The sequence below is a fragment of the Thermobia domestica genome, chromosome 5, assembly GCF_964235325.1.
Source record: "Thermobia domestica chromosome 5, izTheDome1.hap1.1, whole genome shotgun sequence".
Classification (NCBI taxonomy): Eukaryota; Metazoa; Arthropoda; class Insecta; order Zygentoma; family Lepismatidae; genus Thermobia; species Thermobia domestica.
In genome coordinates, this window is record NC_137458.1 from 245,848,523 (window position 1) to 245,867,074 (window position 18,552).

At 36.1% G+C, this 18,552-nt stretch overlaps 1 protein-coding gene across 2 annotated transcripts in view; it reads left to right on the forward strand.

Annotated features, from left to right (window-relative positions):
- Nucleotides 1-18,552, forward strand: part of LOC145686513 (protein dachsous-like) — a 147,329-nt gene that overhangs the window by 11,606 nt on the left and 117,171 nt on the right. For both annotated transcript variants that reach the window (XM_081759896.1, XM_081759897.1), the window contains exon 2: nt 16,445-16,540. In XM_081759896.1, the coding sequence (XP_081616022.1) occupies nt 16,445-16,540 (96 nt within the window). The remainder of the gene's footprint in view (nt 1-16,444; nt 16,541-18,552) is intronic.

Genomic DNA, 18,552 nt, shown 5'->3' on the forward strand with positions numbered 1-18,552 from the left:
CCTTAAAAAATCAACTTTATCAAAGAGACTGTATGTAATAAATGCAATAATATCCATGTTAAAGGAAATTCTCTACTACTACTTCAAGAAAAACCGATTTGCCTAATCAATCTTCTCAATCTAAGGAAAAATTGTTTACTAGACTATGTCCAAATGTAAAAATAAGTAGGAGTGACGTCAATCGCTTCATTTGTTTTATTTATTAAGAGTATACTTTCGTAGACTATCAAATTAATTAACGATATCTGTTGATCATAAACCTAATCTTCCATCATTTTTTATTATCAACTTAAATGATAATGAATCACACAATTTCTTTGTTCATTAGGCTGACAGTTTACATTATCAACAGTTGGTATTTTTATCTCTTGATGATAATAGCATTCTGCAATTTAGATGTCAGATTTCTTTGAAGTATATTTCAATACAAATATTAAGTAACTTTATTCGTTTGTAAATATTTTACCAAGTAATGCAACCTACATTGATTAGCTTATCGATTTTTTCTGTCATCCTCGATTTTTATATATGCCGTGCAAGTCAAGATAACGCTTTCTTTTCATACGAAATACACAGTATGTAATAGTGAAACTGTAAACTTGCTTATTGGCAGTGGCGTATTTAGAAGGGGACTTCCGGGCTTAACCCCCCCTTTCGAATTCTTACTATAGTAAAGTATATGAAATATCTTTCAGAATTTTCATATTTTCAGGCAAAACCTCCCCCCCCCCGAAACAAAATCGTAAATACGCCACTGCTTATTGGTAACACTGTAAGTGGCGTAATTTAAGATTAGGTTTAGGAGGCCGAGCATCCTACTCAAGATAAAACACAATAAATTATTAAATTGGACTAAAGCAGTAGTAAATAGTTGATAGCAGGGTTAAAAGTGAGCGGGAACTCGAGGGGACGTCGTTCAACCACTTCCAAAAAATATCTATGAGGTCCCCCCACTTCCTAAAATTTTACAATGGGCAAAAATAGGCACGCGGGACGGCGTGACGTCATGTGTCTCCCTACCTTTTCAGATCCATTTTCTCCCCTGGTTCATAGAACAACGACCTATTCTATAAGAAAGAAAGAAATAATTTCAGAGCTTCCACCAGGCAAGCATTCTTACTACTGCTGCACACTGGCCAGTAACGAAGTCAACAACAAATCTTTGGAATCCTTCCACAAAGCCTAAAATTTGGATTCCAATTAACAAAGTAGCGGAAGTATACAGTGCACTTATATATCACTAGCAAATCCCCAGCTTGTTACTACGGACAATACGGGTATTTTGTCCCCGTTTTTTCTGCACCCTCTCCATTTACATGTTCATGTTGGATTCAAGTAGCAGAATAATAAGATCAAGGATATTATAAATAGAGGATCTGCCCATATGTATCTTCAACCTATTAAATCGATGAAGCCAAAAAACAACTGAGCATCGGCACATCGGATTGGCTACTCTCGTTTCTGCCATCGTCTGATTCGCTACTTTCGTTTCCGCCATGATTGTTGGCTCAAAACATTGCGATCCTATTGGACGGAGTAGGCAGAGTAGGAGTGGTGAAACTGTGACGTATGGCTTCAAGATTTTGTTGTAAGATCCTCTATTTTATAAGATCCTTGAATAAGATGATGATGATGAAGAAGAAGAAGTACTTCTAATACTCGCTTTATCTCCAATATTTTCAGGTGCAGACGTGAAGTTCTATGCATCTATGTCACTTACTGTTACTACTAATACTTTGTCAGTAATGCAAATTGATAGTTTATCCTCGCCTTCTCATTAACAATGGTTTCAAAAATTCCCACTTATCATAACCTTGAGAAATGTTCTATAATTCTCAAAGCCTTGAGAGACTACTACTTCCGGTTTTAATACTGATTTTCATAGAACAAAAACGATCAGATATATCGAGAAGTAGTACACGGTCGTTTATTTCTTACATATATATTACTATTTTCCAGTTCGCTATCCATCACAGCAGGGTAAATCCTCCTTTGATCTCTATGTGATTTTTTGTCAGTTGATGCGACAAACAAGCGAGTTTACTCTACACTATACAGTTCGAAACTACTTTTATAAGATAAACACATCCCTCAATTGAAACTAACATAGACAGATTTTCTGAAACTTTCGTACGTCCTTAGCTTCAATATGCCTCTATAGATAACTTCGCGGAGATGATTATGTAGAATCAATGAAATCTTTAAGATCTATAAAGAAAGAGAAAACAGACTTTGCTCCTATCTGCTGTCAATCTGCATTCCATCGATTTCTTTGACTCCAGGGAGAACCCGAAGTTCACGCACGTGACCTAGCGGGGGGCAGAGAATGAAACAAGCCTACCTAGTTAGTCTCCTATCTGCTGTTCTGCGCTGTTGCAAAATGCTGGATCATATTTTAAACAGCTTTTAAATGAAAGAAAATGAATTTTTAATTAGCGCGCTCTTATATTACCCTAGGAAGAAAAATTGAACATGCAATATTATCTAATACTAACAAACATTTGGACGAATTTTGAAATGTATAAAAGAAATAGTTTTCATAATATTTTTTGAAATAAATATGCCATGTTATTATATAGGGAAATTCCATCACATTCCGAATGTTGGACACAACCTTAAGTAATGATGCCACGAGACGAGACAATCATATAATTTTCGAGAAGATAAGTAATGTGAAAATGCATTATCAAATTCCCTAAATTACTGTTTTTAACAAATAGAATTTACTAGAAAGCTTTCTTTATACACAAATGAGCATACAGAGAATAATTACGAACTCTATGCAAATAAAGATGAAGAATAGTAATACAGGTGAAGAATAACATGTTTCTTACTTTGATATCGAGATGAGTTTTAAGTATGTGTAGTAGTTTATTTTTCACATAAATAAAACAATTAGTAAAAAAACTTCCAGTGTACCCTTAAAAATGTAATAATGGAATAACCACCATGTTTTATAAATATTCAATTAAAACTGGACAATCTACACAACATTTGGAATCGTCAGCGAAAACGGAATGTTTCTAGTGATTTTCGAGATCTCATTGTCGAAAGGATTGGAGACAAACATACATTTTCTTTGGAGACAAACATATAAACCTAGCATTTTGTATATACAGGGGCGTCGTTAAAGGGGGTGTAAGGGGGGAGCGTCCCCCCCCCCCAATGTTACAAATGTCTTGGCAAGTTGGCAAATTAAAATACCTAGTTGGCAATTTGAAGAATGCCGTTTTGTTCAATTGACTTATTTGGTTTAACATTTTCTTAGCTACCCAGTTGCTATAAATTATTATCAGTTCTTTTATAGACTTGGCATAAATTTTGTGTAGTTTCCTATCTTGAAATAAATTGATATATTCGTTTAAAGCTTCTTTACTTGTTGCAAATTCACACAATTCACTTTTGTTCATTTGATATTCCTAAACATTTTCAAGAATCTTTAATGAAAAGTCGGGAAATTGTACCACTGACAAAAGTAGAATAGAGGTGGCATGCAAAATTAAAGCAAAGACAGAAGAAGCGTTTCGGTTGCAGGTAGAGCATCGCAAAAGCAATTGATACAAGATCATATACAAGACAACAGGCAGATTGTGGAGATTAATAAGAGAATAATAAGAATTGATATTAATAAAACAAGAACAAGGCAGTGATTGGTTAGTATAAAGTTTTTACTATGTATAGTTTGAAAATTTGACAAATTTAAGAGCTTTTTTCTAATAGTAAAATGTCAAAGGGAAGTAGATTTTGATACCAGAGTGAATACATTGTGTAACTCTGTCTGCTTTGTGTGTAAACAAACCTTTCGCTTCGAAACAAAAGGTGATCATATTAATATAAAGGGCAACAATAGCTTATTTCTAGGGATGGGCACGAGCGAGTTCGAGCGAATTTTCTTTGAAACTCGACTCGACTCGAAACAGACATTTTTGAGCTCGACTGGAGATCTCGGCTCGAAAATTTTCCTCCAACTTGACTCGAATTCAGATCGGGTTTCGAGTCAAGTCGAGCTAATTCGAGCTAAAGCCTCTGTGTAGTTCCAAATACTCTCTTCAAGTATCCTACATAGACAAATATAATTATCAATGATGCTACTACTACTACTACAACTTATTATTATTATTATTATTATTATTATTATTATAACCATGTATAACCATGAAAGGTAGGCGGTTTGTATCTGAATACTGAAAATTAGTTGACTATCGATCTCGGTCATCGGGAAGTCTTTAGGAGGCAAGGACATCGGTCATAAGGTTCTGGGTTTGAGTTCTGGAGGAGCAAGTATTCGGGCTCAAGCCAAAAATTGTTGAAAGTAATAGGGCGCCGGCCAAACATGTTCAAAACTGCTCGGCCCGGGTTTAGCTCTTGTCAATGGCTCGAGCGGTTCGTCTCACAGCTCATTCACTACCGAGCCGGTTCGAGCCATCGACTCAGTTGGGCTGAGTCGAACCGAGCCGATAGACTAGTTTCAACAAAACTGGCTCGAGCCGATGGGTCATATGAGCCGAGTCAGTGGCTCATCCTAACCGAGCAGGCTCGAGTCATCGGCTCAATTGAGCCGAGTCGGTGGCTTGTCCCAACCGAGCCGACGCCTCATCCCAATCAAGCCGGCTCGAGCCGTTCGTTTAATTGGAACCGAGCCGAGCCAGTTGACATCATTACCCAGGCTGGGCTTCTCCTTGGGCTAAAAAATTCGACCGTGCAGGTCTCAGCCTTGGTGGTAAGAAGTACATACTTATATTGGTCCTTACGACATTTGAGGCTGTCTCATTATAAAAATGTATTGACGTCTCGCTATCGAGACGAGACGAGACACAATAAGAGTTCCCGACAAGATGCACTAGAAGTACGAAACGAGAAGCACCCCTGTCGTGAGCAACACTAAAAATATTCCATATTACTGCTTACATTTCTCATGGTTGTCGCTTTTCAGTCTAATCAGGCCATGATTTCAAAACGAGTTAAACGAGCTGAGCGAGCGAGCCATTTATCTAATTCAACTCGACTCTAAACTCGACCTGAAAACAGTGACTCGACTCGGAACTCAACTCGAGAAAATTAGCTTTGACTCGACTCGAAACTTGAGTCGAGTCGAGTTTTAGCTCGACGCGTGCCCATTCCTACTTATTTCAGTTCTGTTTTGCAGTAAAACTTTCTATTTACAGGGCTTTTCGAGCAGGGAGAACTGAACAAAAGTGTGTTTTGCGAATTGTATCACCAGTGTTTTGCGTAACGGGGGGGGGGGAGCGAGGCGGGACGAAGAAGTAAAGGGGGCGCAAAATTGAGCAGGAATAAAGAGAAGAAGAGAACGAAAGAAAAAGAAAGAAAGAAAATATTACTTGGGATATTACTAATATGTACTTAAATCCTCTTTCTGCTTTAGGAAGTGGTCCTATAATGTTACTCATGGTAGGAAAATATATGTGCACATATATAAAATTGAAGGAAAAAGTAATAAAAAGTGCTTAAAATCAAGGAAAAGTAGAGTTTATTTTTGAAAATTTTCTTGCGCTTCGCGCTAACCATGGTGGCGCTTCGCAGCTCGTCGGTCGACGTCACTCATATGTACGGGGGCGCCGTCGTATTCTCTCGCCCCGGGCACTGATTTTCCACCTCATTGCACTGAGGGGGGGCACAGTAGTTTTCTGGAGGAGGTTGTTTGATGGGGGCAAGCTACATTGGATAAGTCAAGTCATCGTGTCGCTTCCACTGTGAGCCTAAGTACATGATTCCAAAAGTCACATTTTGGGAGGGCAAACAATACGTCTGCTGGATAAAAGCATAGACCGGTGTGTGTTTCACTTCATTTTCATAGAAATGCATAGCCTTTCCTGCCTTATTTTTAAACCTGTAGTTGCTTCTTTCGGAAAGTTAAACAAAATTGCAATTCTTCTTTTCTTTATAGTGTTTATAAGTCAAAGCATTACGTAATCATTGTATGTCAGTTGTGTAGCTCACAGAGCCGCAACTATGGGAGAGCCAGCGAGGCACGTGCTCCGGGCGCATGGTTGGAGGGGCGCCTAAAAGGGAGGTTATAATTAGTATTTTTCTTGCCGGTATTTAATACTTTTCATCAGAGTGGGAAATCATGAGATCGAAGTGGGAGGAGACTGGAGAACAGAAGAAAAAGCTCTGCGCGCTTCTCGTGAGGATTGACTGGCGGAGATTACCTAAACTAGCCATGAGTTGTCAAATTAATAGTTATGCATATTGGGTGATGATAATGATCCTGAGTTGAGGTGTGAAATTGGACTCGAAATCGGGGATGTTCGTATTCGTATCTCAGATGGGGCATGGAGTGGCACAAATATGCAAATAAGGTTGCTGTAAAGTTTTCCACAGAGTTGGTAAAAGTGAGACTAAGAGTTTCGAAACACCTGACATTTTTTTTTATATATCAAGACTTGGCATTTTGTTATCAAGACTTGGCAATTTCAAGTTTCACCCCCCCCCCCAATCTTGTAATGCTCGCTACGCCACTGTGTATATAGCAGCGTTTCCCAACCTTTTTCAACTTGCGGCACACTACGGGTGTAACTTGAATTCTCGCGGCACACTCTTATTATTATTATTATTATTATTATTTGCAAATATATAATACTATGATAATTTTTTTTCTGTGATTAGGCCCTACTGATCTTCTCACAGAGATGAAAGCTCGATCACTGGTTTTCCCCTATGCTAATTCATTATGCTTATTTTTTTATTCTAATTTTAAAGTAGAAAATAATTGCAATGAAATATAGGACTTAGATTTTTAAAAATGCGCTTTCTTTTTCGAAAACTGTATCCAACCTTTCACTAAAAACGAAGATCACTAATAACGAACGAACAAACAAATGTCTTGTACTTTTAACTTTGCTGTTTTAACCAAAACCGGTGCATATTATTGCAATCACACAGCTTGCGAAGCGTCTTAGTCAAAACACAGCTGTTGAACAAAGTGTTGTTCTGTCATTCACGTGCAAATGAGTGTTCTACGAACGTTCACTTGACGCATACCGTACTTCCATTTCTCGGTATTAGTATGACTCTCAATTGAAACGTAACATAGCAGCTAACCGTGGAAATGTATACGAGCCGAAATACTGTCTGCTACACAGTAATAGATGTAGAATAATATATTACAATTACAGTATTTTTTCCATGGTAGAAATTCATAATAATGTGAAATACAAAAATATACATTTTTTCCTATGTCTTACAATTTGGTTGCTATGGAATTAATAATTTTGTTTCGATTTCCTCGCGGCACACCAGCGGTCCATTCGCGGCACACCAGTGTGCCGCGGCACACCGGTTGGGAAACGCTGGTATATAGATTATACAGTTATACATTTTCGTTATCACTAGAGCAACCCAAAAGCATAAAAAGCATAATAGCAATTTAGACTTATAGTTGGTACCTTGAACATGGTTGTGGTTGTCTAAGGGTCCAGAAGAAACTAATTTTAAAAGCATAAGTTTAGAAAATAAAGCATAATTTAAAATATATAGCATAATTCTTGGAAAATTCTATTTAACTGCAAGTTTAACGTATACTATATTAATATTTATTTAAAAAAAAAAATATTTACAATGCAAAAGCATTGAGAACATAACAATGCAACAATGAAAAGCTTATTTTTATTTCTGTAAATTTTTCGGTGTAATCCTTTGATGTGGAGAAAAGAAAAAAAGAAAAAAAAAACTTGCCGTCAATAATGAATAGTACACAAGAACTCCACACTATATTGTTATGTCTACCTCTCTAACTTGAGCACTTTCTGTACTTTTTGTGCACTTTTCTGTATACTTTCCCTTTCTGTATATATATGCACCTCTAAGGTGCACACAAGTGATAGAAAAAACTGATTCGAGCAAAGCATATCTCTTTACAGTGCATTAAGTTGAAAGTTCATTTAATTTGAAAGAAATTGCTTCATAAAATATTAATAAATAAATCAAAATATTTAAATTATTTAATGTATAGTAAATATTATACATTATACACGATTAATGTAAAACAACGATTGAAATTAACAATAAAGCACAATAAAGCATAATTTGCTAAAAAAAATAAAGCATAATTAAACAAAAAATAAAGCATAATGTGGGTCGCTCTAGTTATCACATATTTTTAAGTCTATTCTTATATACGTTACTATCTCGGATATTACAAAAGCATCGATATCGGGTATCTTTTCAATTGCAATGTAGGAAGCACTTATCACTCATATAGGAGACCTAGCGAAGATATTTGTTCTTGCCTTTAACCAGTATAATGCACTGTTATTTCATACTCGAGTTTTACCTAATAGGACATGAAGTTGGACCTTCGAAGTAAGATCGGGACAGTCAACTTACCTTTTAGCAATTTGTGTAAAAATAAAAGATCCCTGTGGTTTCTCCGCTGTTGCATACTATGCACATTGAATTTATGAACTATTTCTGAATATGACTCATATTTTGGGTACAAAAACTAGCTTTTCTACAAGTAATTAATTTCAAGAATTTTGATTGTATCCTTTTAGTCATATCATTGTGCTTCACTATTTTTGGTGGCCAAGGCAGAGTCCCATATTCTAATTGCGATTTCACACAACAGAAGTAGAATTTCATTAGGCACATCATTTTGAAACATTTTGCCTATTATCATAATAGAGCCAAGATTTCTGTATAAATTATTAATAATTGTCTCAATATGATAAATAAAAGTTAATTTAGGATCAAATAGAACTCTTGGATCTTTAATTAATTTAGATGTCTCTAAAATAGTTCCTTCAATAGGGTAATTATGTTTAATGCTGTTTTCTTTAGGAGTAAAGGAAAGAGTTTTACATTTGTTCACGTTCAACTTTTCTTTGTTATTGTCACATCAGTTCTTAATATTGTATAAGTATATTTTCAGTTTCAGTAACTAACTCTATGTTCTATGGAACCCACAAGTTCAATGAAGCTTTCACAAAAGCTCTCCATTGAATTTCTGTTCTCAGCCAACTAGATTCAGTTTCTTTGTATTTCTATTTCTACGAGACCCATCTTAATATTGTTTTCCCATCTGCGCCTAGGTCCTCGGAATGGTTGTTTTTCGATTGGATTTCCAGTTAAAACTGAAAGTGTTTTTACTTTCTTTCATTCTGGCTACATAACCTGCCCACCTGAGCCTCCTAGGCTTGATGTTCCTAACAATGTTTGGTAAACGGATTAAATTATGCAGTTATTTCTTATAAAGTTTTTGCCATACCCCATTCCCATTCCTCTTTGATCCTAATATTCGTCTCAGGATTTAATTATCAAATACTTTCAATCTGCATTCTTCCCTCAGAGTAAGCGACCATGTTTCGCAACCTTACAGCACAACAGGCATGATTATCGTTTTATATATTTTAAGCTTCAAATTCCTCGACAGAAAACGAAATGGCAAAAGATTTTGAACTGAATAATAACATGAATTTCCTGCTTTCAGTAGTTGATATTTAATTTCTTCATGGGTATTATTTTAGCCTGTTAACATTGATCCTAGATATTTGTAAATATCTACTTTGTCGAAAGTATTGTTTGATATTTTGACGCAGTCATAATTTGCAGTATTACGATCTCAACGAACTTCCAAACTTCAATGAATCCTCAATATAGCGATGCGACCAACATACAACATTTTAGGCCTACTTCTATTTTATCAGCATTTGCTAATGTGTTTGAGCAAGTAATGTTCAAGAGAATAATGTGTCATGTAAAACCCGTTCTATCAGTATACCAGCATTGCTTCTTAAAAATAGATTAAAATCCACTAACTCACCCATCATTACAGATTTTATTGCAAATGAGTTGGATAGGGTCAATAATAAGCAAATAATAAGTATATTTTTTATTTACCTTCAACTGAGGAAAATTCTCGATTTACAAAAAACTCTTACAATCTATTACATAAAGAATCAATTGCTATATTGATAATATAAAAATAAAAGATAGTAGTAAAAAGAAAAAATGAAAATAAAAATACAAAAATGCCAAGAAATATTGTCAGATATACAAAGTTAGATAATAAATATCACTATAAACAACATTTAGGTCTATGCTTCTCAATATTTCCAGATACACATATTTAAGTACATACCATACAAGTATGTAGGTTTCACATGTATGCTTAGATATATAGGCACACCCACATATTCGTGCAAGCAAGAAGATACGCTTGCTGGTCAAGATTAAGATCAAATTCTTCTACACTTTGTGCCATACGGCTTACACAGAGCTAACATACAGCTTACACATTCTGACCGATGGTGAATTATTGTATGTATTTATTTTTAATGTTTTTATATCACAACAAATTTCTTCTTCTCAACGTCCTGTCTCTGGTATTAAATTTAATGTGTTCTAAAAATTCACTATTATCAAATATGCCAGTTACTATTTTGTGTAGACATACTTCTTGAACAATGATACATCTATCAGAAAGATTAATACAATTAAATTCACTTAGCAAGTTAGAGTAAGATATTCTATTTACAAGTGCAGATTATCCTCTTTCTTCTAATATAAGTACTGTAGAAATCTTTTTTGTATTGTTTGTATTTGGTTTTCTTGAGTTTTACATTTAGCTGCCCAGATCACTGACGCATATTCCAATTTTGGCAGTACTAGACTTTTAAAAAGAGTTCCAATGACATTTACATTTGCAAACATTTTAGTGCTTCTGATTATAAACCCCAACTACTTGAAGGCATCTTATGTAATCAATAAAATGTGTTTATTAAATATTGGCTACCGAAAAGGTTTCAGATCGAGGAATATAAAATTAGCAAATCGTGATCGAACGAGGAAAGAAAACTCGCAGCGCAAATGTTCGCAAATGAAAAACCAGGTTGATATACCTACAATGAAAAGCATCCGATACACTAAAGATGATATCGCCAGTGCCTCTTCCATTAGTGTGCTTATCATTAATGTAGAGCGTGTAAGAAAAAAGAAAATATTGCTCTGGTTGAAGATATGTTACCTGCATGCATACAGACCTAATTGATACTGAATAATCAGAAATGACTTGCTTTAACTCCTCGAAGTGACTTCTGAAGTCCTTAATGTTCCACTGAAGGAACGGTATGTTATGAAAGATTAAGGTGAATCTTGCGTGAAGGTGAATCTTGCGTATAAGGTGAATCTTGCGTCTTCAGCCAATTTTCGTTCAATCATTATCCACCAGTTCACCTTTCACTATCTTAGATTTCAGTGAAATTGAATGTTTACAAACTGATAGAGACTTCATTTTCCTTTTAGATAGGGCAGAGTCCTTAAGACGATGACGAATATGCGACCTTAGTTTCATATGAATGATGATAAACTGGTGTTACCTTGGGATCACCACGATGACTCTTAGACTCTCTGGTGAACGATAAAGTGGTTGTAATTTTTCGTTCTGTATGCCTTTGGAGTCTGTAAACGCTCTTTGGGTGGAAACATCAGTTGCCTGGGTTGAAATAAATTTCCGAAAAGTGATGACCACAGATGCGAACGGAACGGGGAGCCATTGACAAGACGTTTTCAACAGTGGCGGAAATCTTTTCAATACCTCGTTCTCGGATACGTTTCTCTCCTTGAAAGGTAGAATGATTCCCATAACAAGAGGAACAATCACCTTCATAGTTACTACAATAGGATTTTGTTGCTGTACAGGGCTCCACACCACGACTTTCCTTAAAAGAATTGGTACACACAGTACATGTTACATTGCAGGACGTACTAGTGGCCCCGTAGTACAGGCACTTAAATCATCGAAGACTGGAAATGTGGAAGAGCAATTTAAGTTGACAATACCTATCCTTCAAAATTCCAAAACCGTAGGTAGACAGATCGTTAGAACACAAACTGAGTGAGAAACAGTTCACCTGACTTAATCACTTAACTAATTTGATCTTTTCTTCGATGTCATTTAGGAGATCTCTATAGGAAATTACTCCGCGACTGACATTCAGCAAACAATGAAATTTTATTAAAAGCTCTCCAATGCTCCCTAATTTGAGTAGTTTCTTTGTTTTACCCATCCATATTCGTGCAGCCGCATGATTTTGAATACTTTTTCTTACATCTCCACTTGACTATCTTCTGACAGGTATTAGCAGCAATGAGAATGTTGATCCATATTGGTAGAAGTCTATTTGCTTTTTTCTTCCACCCATATTTGCAAGGTTCTTGAAGTGCAATTTCGGCCATGTTTGCAGAAACCCAAATGACATAGAAGAACATTCTGTGTATTAGCCATTTTTTCTGGATTTTGGGTTTTCTGGCAGAATATTGTTTTGCTTAAATCGTTGATGGTGTCTTTTCTGATTTCCATATGGATTAATAAAAAGCAGTTCAATATATTTAAATTCGGATGCGTCAAAATCAAGGATAGTGAAAGAATTATCCATAATGTTTAACAATGCTTCAGTTAGGACTCAGGGCTCCTCCTCCATGCTTTAAATGCCACAATTTTCCACTTTTCTCCTATTGAAGAAGTTGAGTCGCATCCAGAGAGAGCATACCATAGTGGCAGAGCACGACTTCCAAGTGATCCGAGGACTACTGTGATCTTCTTTACGTCAATTATTCTTTTCTTATTTCCTGTTCCGAAAAGTATCAACAGTTGACAGCCTTCTGCAGCTGTGTTAAAATGATAAATTAAAATGACAACATCGGAATCCATGATTCGCACTAGAATTGTCTTTGCTTCTTCTCTCAATGAGTGCAGCACCTGTAACACAACAATGGTGTCAGCTTCTTCATGGTTGCATCTTTCTGTCACTTTATTTCTAGGCCCTACATGGTAAACGGTATCGTCTGCAGTTATGCAGAAATCACTTTGTACATCTTTAAGGTTTGAAACAGATTCATCATTTAGATATTTAAATAATTCCTGTTTGTTTTGTGAGTGACCCAGAAACGGTGACCAATCTTTGGGTATCCTCACATTTAGGCCTATCTTCTGTCTCATTCCATGACCTCGATCTTCAGGTGTGTTGCTTTATGGGAGTTTCGTAGTAAGTGTCCCAGACAACATGCAATGCCAATATTTTCCTCATTTCAATTTTAATTTGCCTCAAGAAACACATATAAAAGTAGTCTTCAAATGTTGTAGAACAAACCGTATGATGAATTAACCTCCACCATCCCAAATAATAGCATGATAATTTAAAGGCTCGGCTGAAATTACATCGGTTGCTTCACTGGCTCGAACCTCATTCTGGAGGCACACAAGAACGTCAGATTTCTTGGAACGGTACATTTTGTCAATGTTTTGGAGGAAGGTATTCTTGAAATTTATGAGCAAAGATTTCCTCATTACTTTTTCTTGATTGTGTAGCTATGTACATTTGACTCAAAAGAGAAATATTTGCTCCTAATAGTCTCACTTGCTTTTCTTATGCTTTGGTGGTTCGAACAGCACAAAAAAATATTTTTCTGTTTTGGGGTGTAAAATGGTTTACTTCTTCTAATGAGGATTTCATTCACGAAATTCTCATATTGTTGTTTATCTTTATCCAAAAGAATTGACACTGATTCTTTATCTTCACTAATATCCCTTTGAAGATTCACTAGTTCATTATAGAACTCGAGAAATTGATTTCTATTCTTCCGAATCGCTTCAATCATGTTCTTCACATGACATAGAAAATCTTCTTTGTCCTTTTGTCATTTCATCATGATGAAAGTAGTCACACTCATTGTGTTCATTGTCTTCATACCCCGAAGAAATGTTTAAGTCCTTAAGTTGCTTATTTACTTTATGAGCAAACGTAGACCAGTTCAAAAGAGCAATTGGATTTGAGTTTAGACAATTCTTCCCCCTGTTTCTTATAGTATCTTGTTTAGCTGAGTATGGCCTTGATCCATTAACTAACTAACTACTTGGCGCAACAGCCCAAATTTCTGGGCCTCAGCCATGTTTCTTAGATCTATTGACAGTGAACTTTCCAATCTTGAACTCATTAAGGACGGATTTTGGTACTTGTTTCATGTCATTAACATGGATAGGAACCCATCTGGCATAGTGGTAGTGGTTACATGCAAAAAAGGCATCTCCGAGATGTTCCAAGGCTGCAACATAAAGTTCAAAATTTCCCTCTCTATGAGCATGTACAAAGATCAACAAGAGAGCTGCTAATTCCATAACAAGAATCCAATACGCAAACATATGATGCATGCTGTTGTTCTTAACCCAAGTATTAAATTCAGTTTGTGGTGATACTTCTAAAAAAAAAAGCTTCATTGAGGAGTGCCTGCAGTGCTACGTATGATATGCATATGATGTGCGTATCTAGGCTTTATGATATGTACGGCTTTTAGAATTCCATCTGCGATTCCTTGAGAGGCTAAACCAGCTTTGACAAGAGCTTTAACCCTTCCTGATCCGTGCAAAATATATCCAATTGCCTTTGCACTGTGTTTTTCTGTACCAAAGCCTCCAAGCATGATCACAATACATTTCAGAGAGTCATAGCTCCACTGAAGTCTCTTCATTATATCATAAATTGGCTGATCCCCAGTTATCGCTGGTATCTTGTCTGGATTTAAATGATGTATGGTTTTCTTAAACAACTTCATTGCGTGATGGATCATTCGTGAATGACTAGGCGATTCTTTAAATAAAGGGAATAATCCACTAATGTTCGGCTCCACTTTCGTTACTAATTTCTTATGATAGGCTGACCAAGTAATTCCACCATTTAATTCTTCGGAAAAGTTGTAACGGGTTAGTAAAACTAAACTTAGTTTCTCCCAAAATGAAAAATATTGTTTCCATAATTAGTTTGTCAGAGATTATAGATATAAATTATTCAATTCAAAACAGTATTGCTAACTAAAATATTATGAAACTTCATTTTGTAAAAATTAAATTTTATCAACACTTGCATTTCTTATATAATTTTTAACTCCGAAAATAGTATTCAAAATTTATAGATAACAGTATATAACGGGATTCTGGACATTACAAATTTATTTTGTATAAACACAATTAACCTGCTTTACTTTGGTGCAAAGAATACGATTCTATCTTCATTCTGTGGGAAGTTATACAGTTCTAAATATTTAACTAGAATATTTACGTGCGGCCATATTGATGACGTCATAAGTTTCGGTCTGTTAGTATGTCACTTCTTCCACCCTATATTATTAACTAGGTGACCTAAAGACTAAATCTGCAGTAGTGAAGCATCTTTAACTCTTATTTAATGATAAAAGTATAGCATACCTATAAATTACAGCTACGAAGCCACCATACCATGTCTTATATAAAATCACATAACTACCTTATATGAAATGATACAGACAATATATTGGTACCGTTTTATAGATCATAACCAGATCTATATTTTTGTTGCTACAATAGTTTTAGAATTCTTGATATTTACGGCGTTATTCAAATTCAAAATTAAAAACGAGTGTCAGAAAATACTTTTTTTTTCAAGTTTGCTTCAATACCTTAAACATGGCACCATATACAGCTACTGCAACTAATTGTGTATAATTTGCAGCTAATTTACTTTAGTTTGGGACAAAAACGACGGTTTTACTTCTATTCTGTAGGAAATTATAAGAGTTTAAAAATTCTATTGGATTTGACGGGCGGCCATGTTGATGACGTCATAACTCTCGATCTGCTGGAACGTCAGTTTGGCCCCCTTCTATTGTTTGTGTATATGACCCAAAGAATGAATCTGCATTGGTGGCCAAACTTTTACACTTACGGTAACTTCCAACTCAATTTAGGATAGAGATTCATACTTACTAATTAAGCAATTGAAGCTCGATTTTCTCAATAAGACCATTTTATGATAGTTCTTGTTTTCTTCCGATGTCCTCTATGTTTTTCATACTTGTGTTACTTTAGTGGTTTTACAGTGAGTTTTAAATACTACAATTAAGCAGTAATTCCGCCAGGAGTTTTAGTTTGGAGGTGTAAAGTCAAAATTGGGAGTGTATAAGTGATTTTCACGGTTTGTATAGAATTTTGACTCTAAAAATTTAACGTTGGAGTTCTTTCAAGAATGTGAGGGTCACTCATCCACTCACAGGAGAAAGGGAGCTACCGGAAACCTTCTAATAAGATATTAATATCGTAAAAATCATAAATAGGGTAAAACCGGGTACTTTTTCCCCAGATCTAGTATTTTTTTCCTGCATGGACAACAATACTCATGTCTGAGAGGGTAGGCAATTAACATCAAATGAAGGGATGGTGAACGAATGATACATGGATCTGCCCTCTCAGTTCCCCACTTCCCCACATTGAGAATTCACTGCTTGAGGAATGGAATGTATGTTGAGGTACAAGTCGCATATTATGTAGCGTGTTAACATGAACAATTACCGTTCACATAGCCACGCATTTCTGATAGTAATTAAAGTTATGTTACTTTTTGATTGTACCGTAATTATAGATCAATTGACATACGAATATTTTCTCTCTTTTTTCTAGCTTGCATATTAAATAACACTGCCCCTGCCATAAACAACCCGGATTCAGCTCCACCAGGAACAACTGTCTCCAAGTGTTCATTAAACTATTATACAGGTAAGTATCCTATACAAGCTTGAGGACATTAAAAAGTTGAAATAAATGAGTTTTCAAACTTTGCATCCTAGAACAATGGTTCGTAAAAAAAACAAGGATGACTTGGGACCTCTACAATTGTTTACATCTGTTCAAAATGGAGTTATATTCATTACCTCTTACAAAATAAAATTACCTAACTCTTATGAAATTGCTTTCCTCATTTAACGTAAACAGACGAATTTTCGAAAATTGAAACGTTAAAATGGTCTTCTATGATACACTGACTAGAACTAATTAATTACTTTGTGTGTCCTATTCGTTCTATTCAACAACAGGTGCCGCGGTAGAGCGTTTACCTCTGGTGCAAAAGGTCCCTGGTTCGATCCCTGCTCACGCCAAATGAGATTTGTGGTGGACAAGCACCGTGTCCGTGGGTTTCCTCGGGGTTCTCCCGTTTCCTCCCACTTTCTTCATTCCACCATTTCATTCATTTCTCACCATCACCGTCTCCTTGAGCCCAACTGGCATAACCATGGGACGTAAAACTCAAAGATTTCGTTTCTATTCAACAACACCAAATACAAAAGGTTGTTTCAGGTTTATGGTAACAAGTTCGATCGCTAGGTAGCAACAGCATGTGTGAATATGCCCCGAAAAGTTATTGCGGAATGTGGGAAGTTCCCACGTGCTGATTACTATTGACTTGTAGAGATGGATGTTGTGTGTGTGTGTGTGTGTGTGTGTGTGTGTGTGTGTGTGTGTGTGTGTGTGTGTGTAGTGTGTGACTGATCACATGGCTCCTGAAGGGCTATATTTGTGTCCTTTTCAACATGATTGTAGTTACAGCCAAATAAGTAAACAATACATGACAAAAGGTTTATCTGTGTCGAAGAAAGGAATTAACGTTGCGTTGAATGACAATAAAACGGGCACCATTGCTATTTGTCGTTTGGCACGTTGGAGACCCGGGATATTCTCGATGCATAGACTATATTTTAATTACGCTCGATCCTAGCCATAGGAACTAAATACTCGGTTCTGATTGGTTCTATTTATCCATTTCTCGCCACGTAGCATACATATAGCAGAAAGCAATCACCAGATGCTGTCGGCCCTCGGGAACGAGCGGGCTATTAATAAAAATCGCTTTTGGCGTGGGCTCAAACCTGGCCCAATAAAAGTTTTTTTTATTTTTTTCATAATACTTTTTTATATTAAAATAAGATGAAAATAGTAGGCCTACTCTTTTTCGCTTGTACGTAATATATAATGCATACATTTTCCATGCACAACTTTGTTGATAAAAAAAAAGTGATTTACTTACGTTATGAAACATAGCTGAGAGAGTGTCAGCGAGCGAAGAGTCTTAGAAGCCCTGCAGGGCTCGTTTTGTTCCACCTTGAACTCCATGATAATACGTCACACTCAAGTGATCCAACTTCGATGTAAATCTAACCTCAACTGCTTCCTTGTGACAAACTTAAAACAGATGGCTAAGGTCGAGCGCGAAACAAAAATATGCATTCCCGATACGGGGCAAAAATTTGTGTTCCTTGATATGACGTGACAACCCACCATCTCACCATCTCAAATAGCAATATCAAGGAGAAAATACCATTTTTCCGTGATCAAAAATTGCGTAATTGGACAAGATTTACACGAGGTAAAGAAGCATAAGGCTTGAGTTTATATCATGGAGAGTAAAAAGACGAAAAGTCGAAAGCTGTACAAATGCCATCTTGTAGGGTCCCTAACAGCACAATTACATAGCAGAAATATGCTTATCATGTTCCCTCAGGTACATGGGAATGTGTCTAGTATGTGTCTTATATACTTCTGAGAAAGAAATCACATGGGTGGCAAGTGATGGTCAAGCCTATGTCTCCCCTAGGCACTTGCCTGACATGTACCTGGGGAACGTGCCTAGTATGTTCTAGGCATGTTCCCCATGCCGTAAGCGTCAATGAACCACAAAATTACACCCCAAAATATGTTAAATCGCCTATATGCGTAATGTATTTACATTCAGG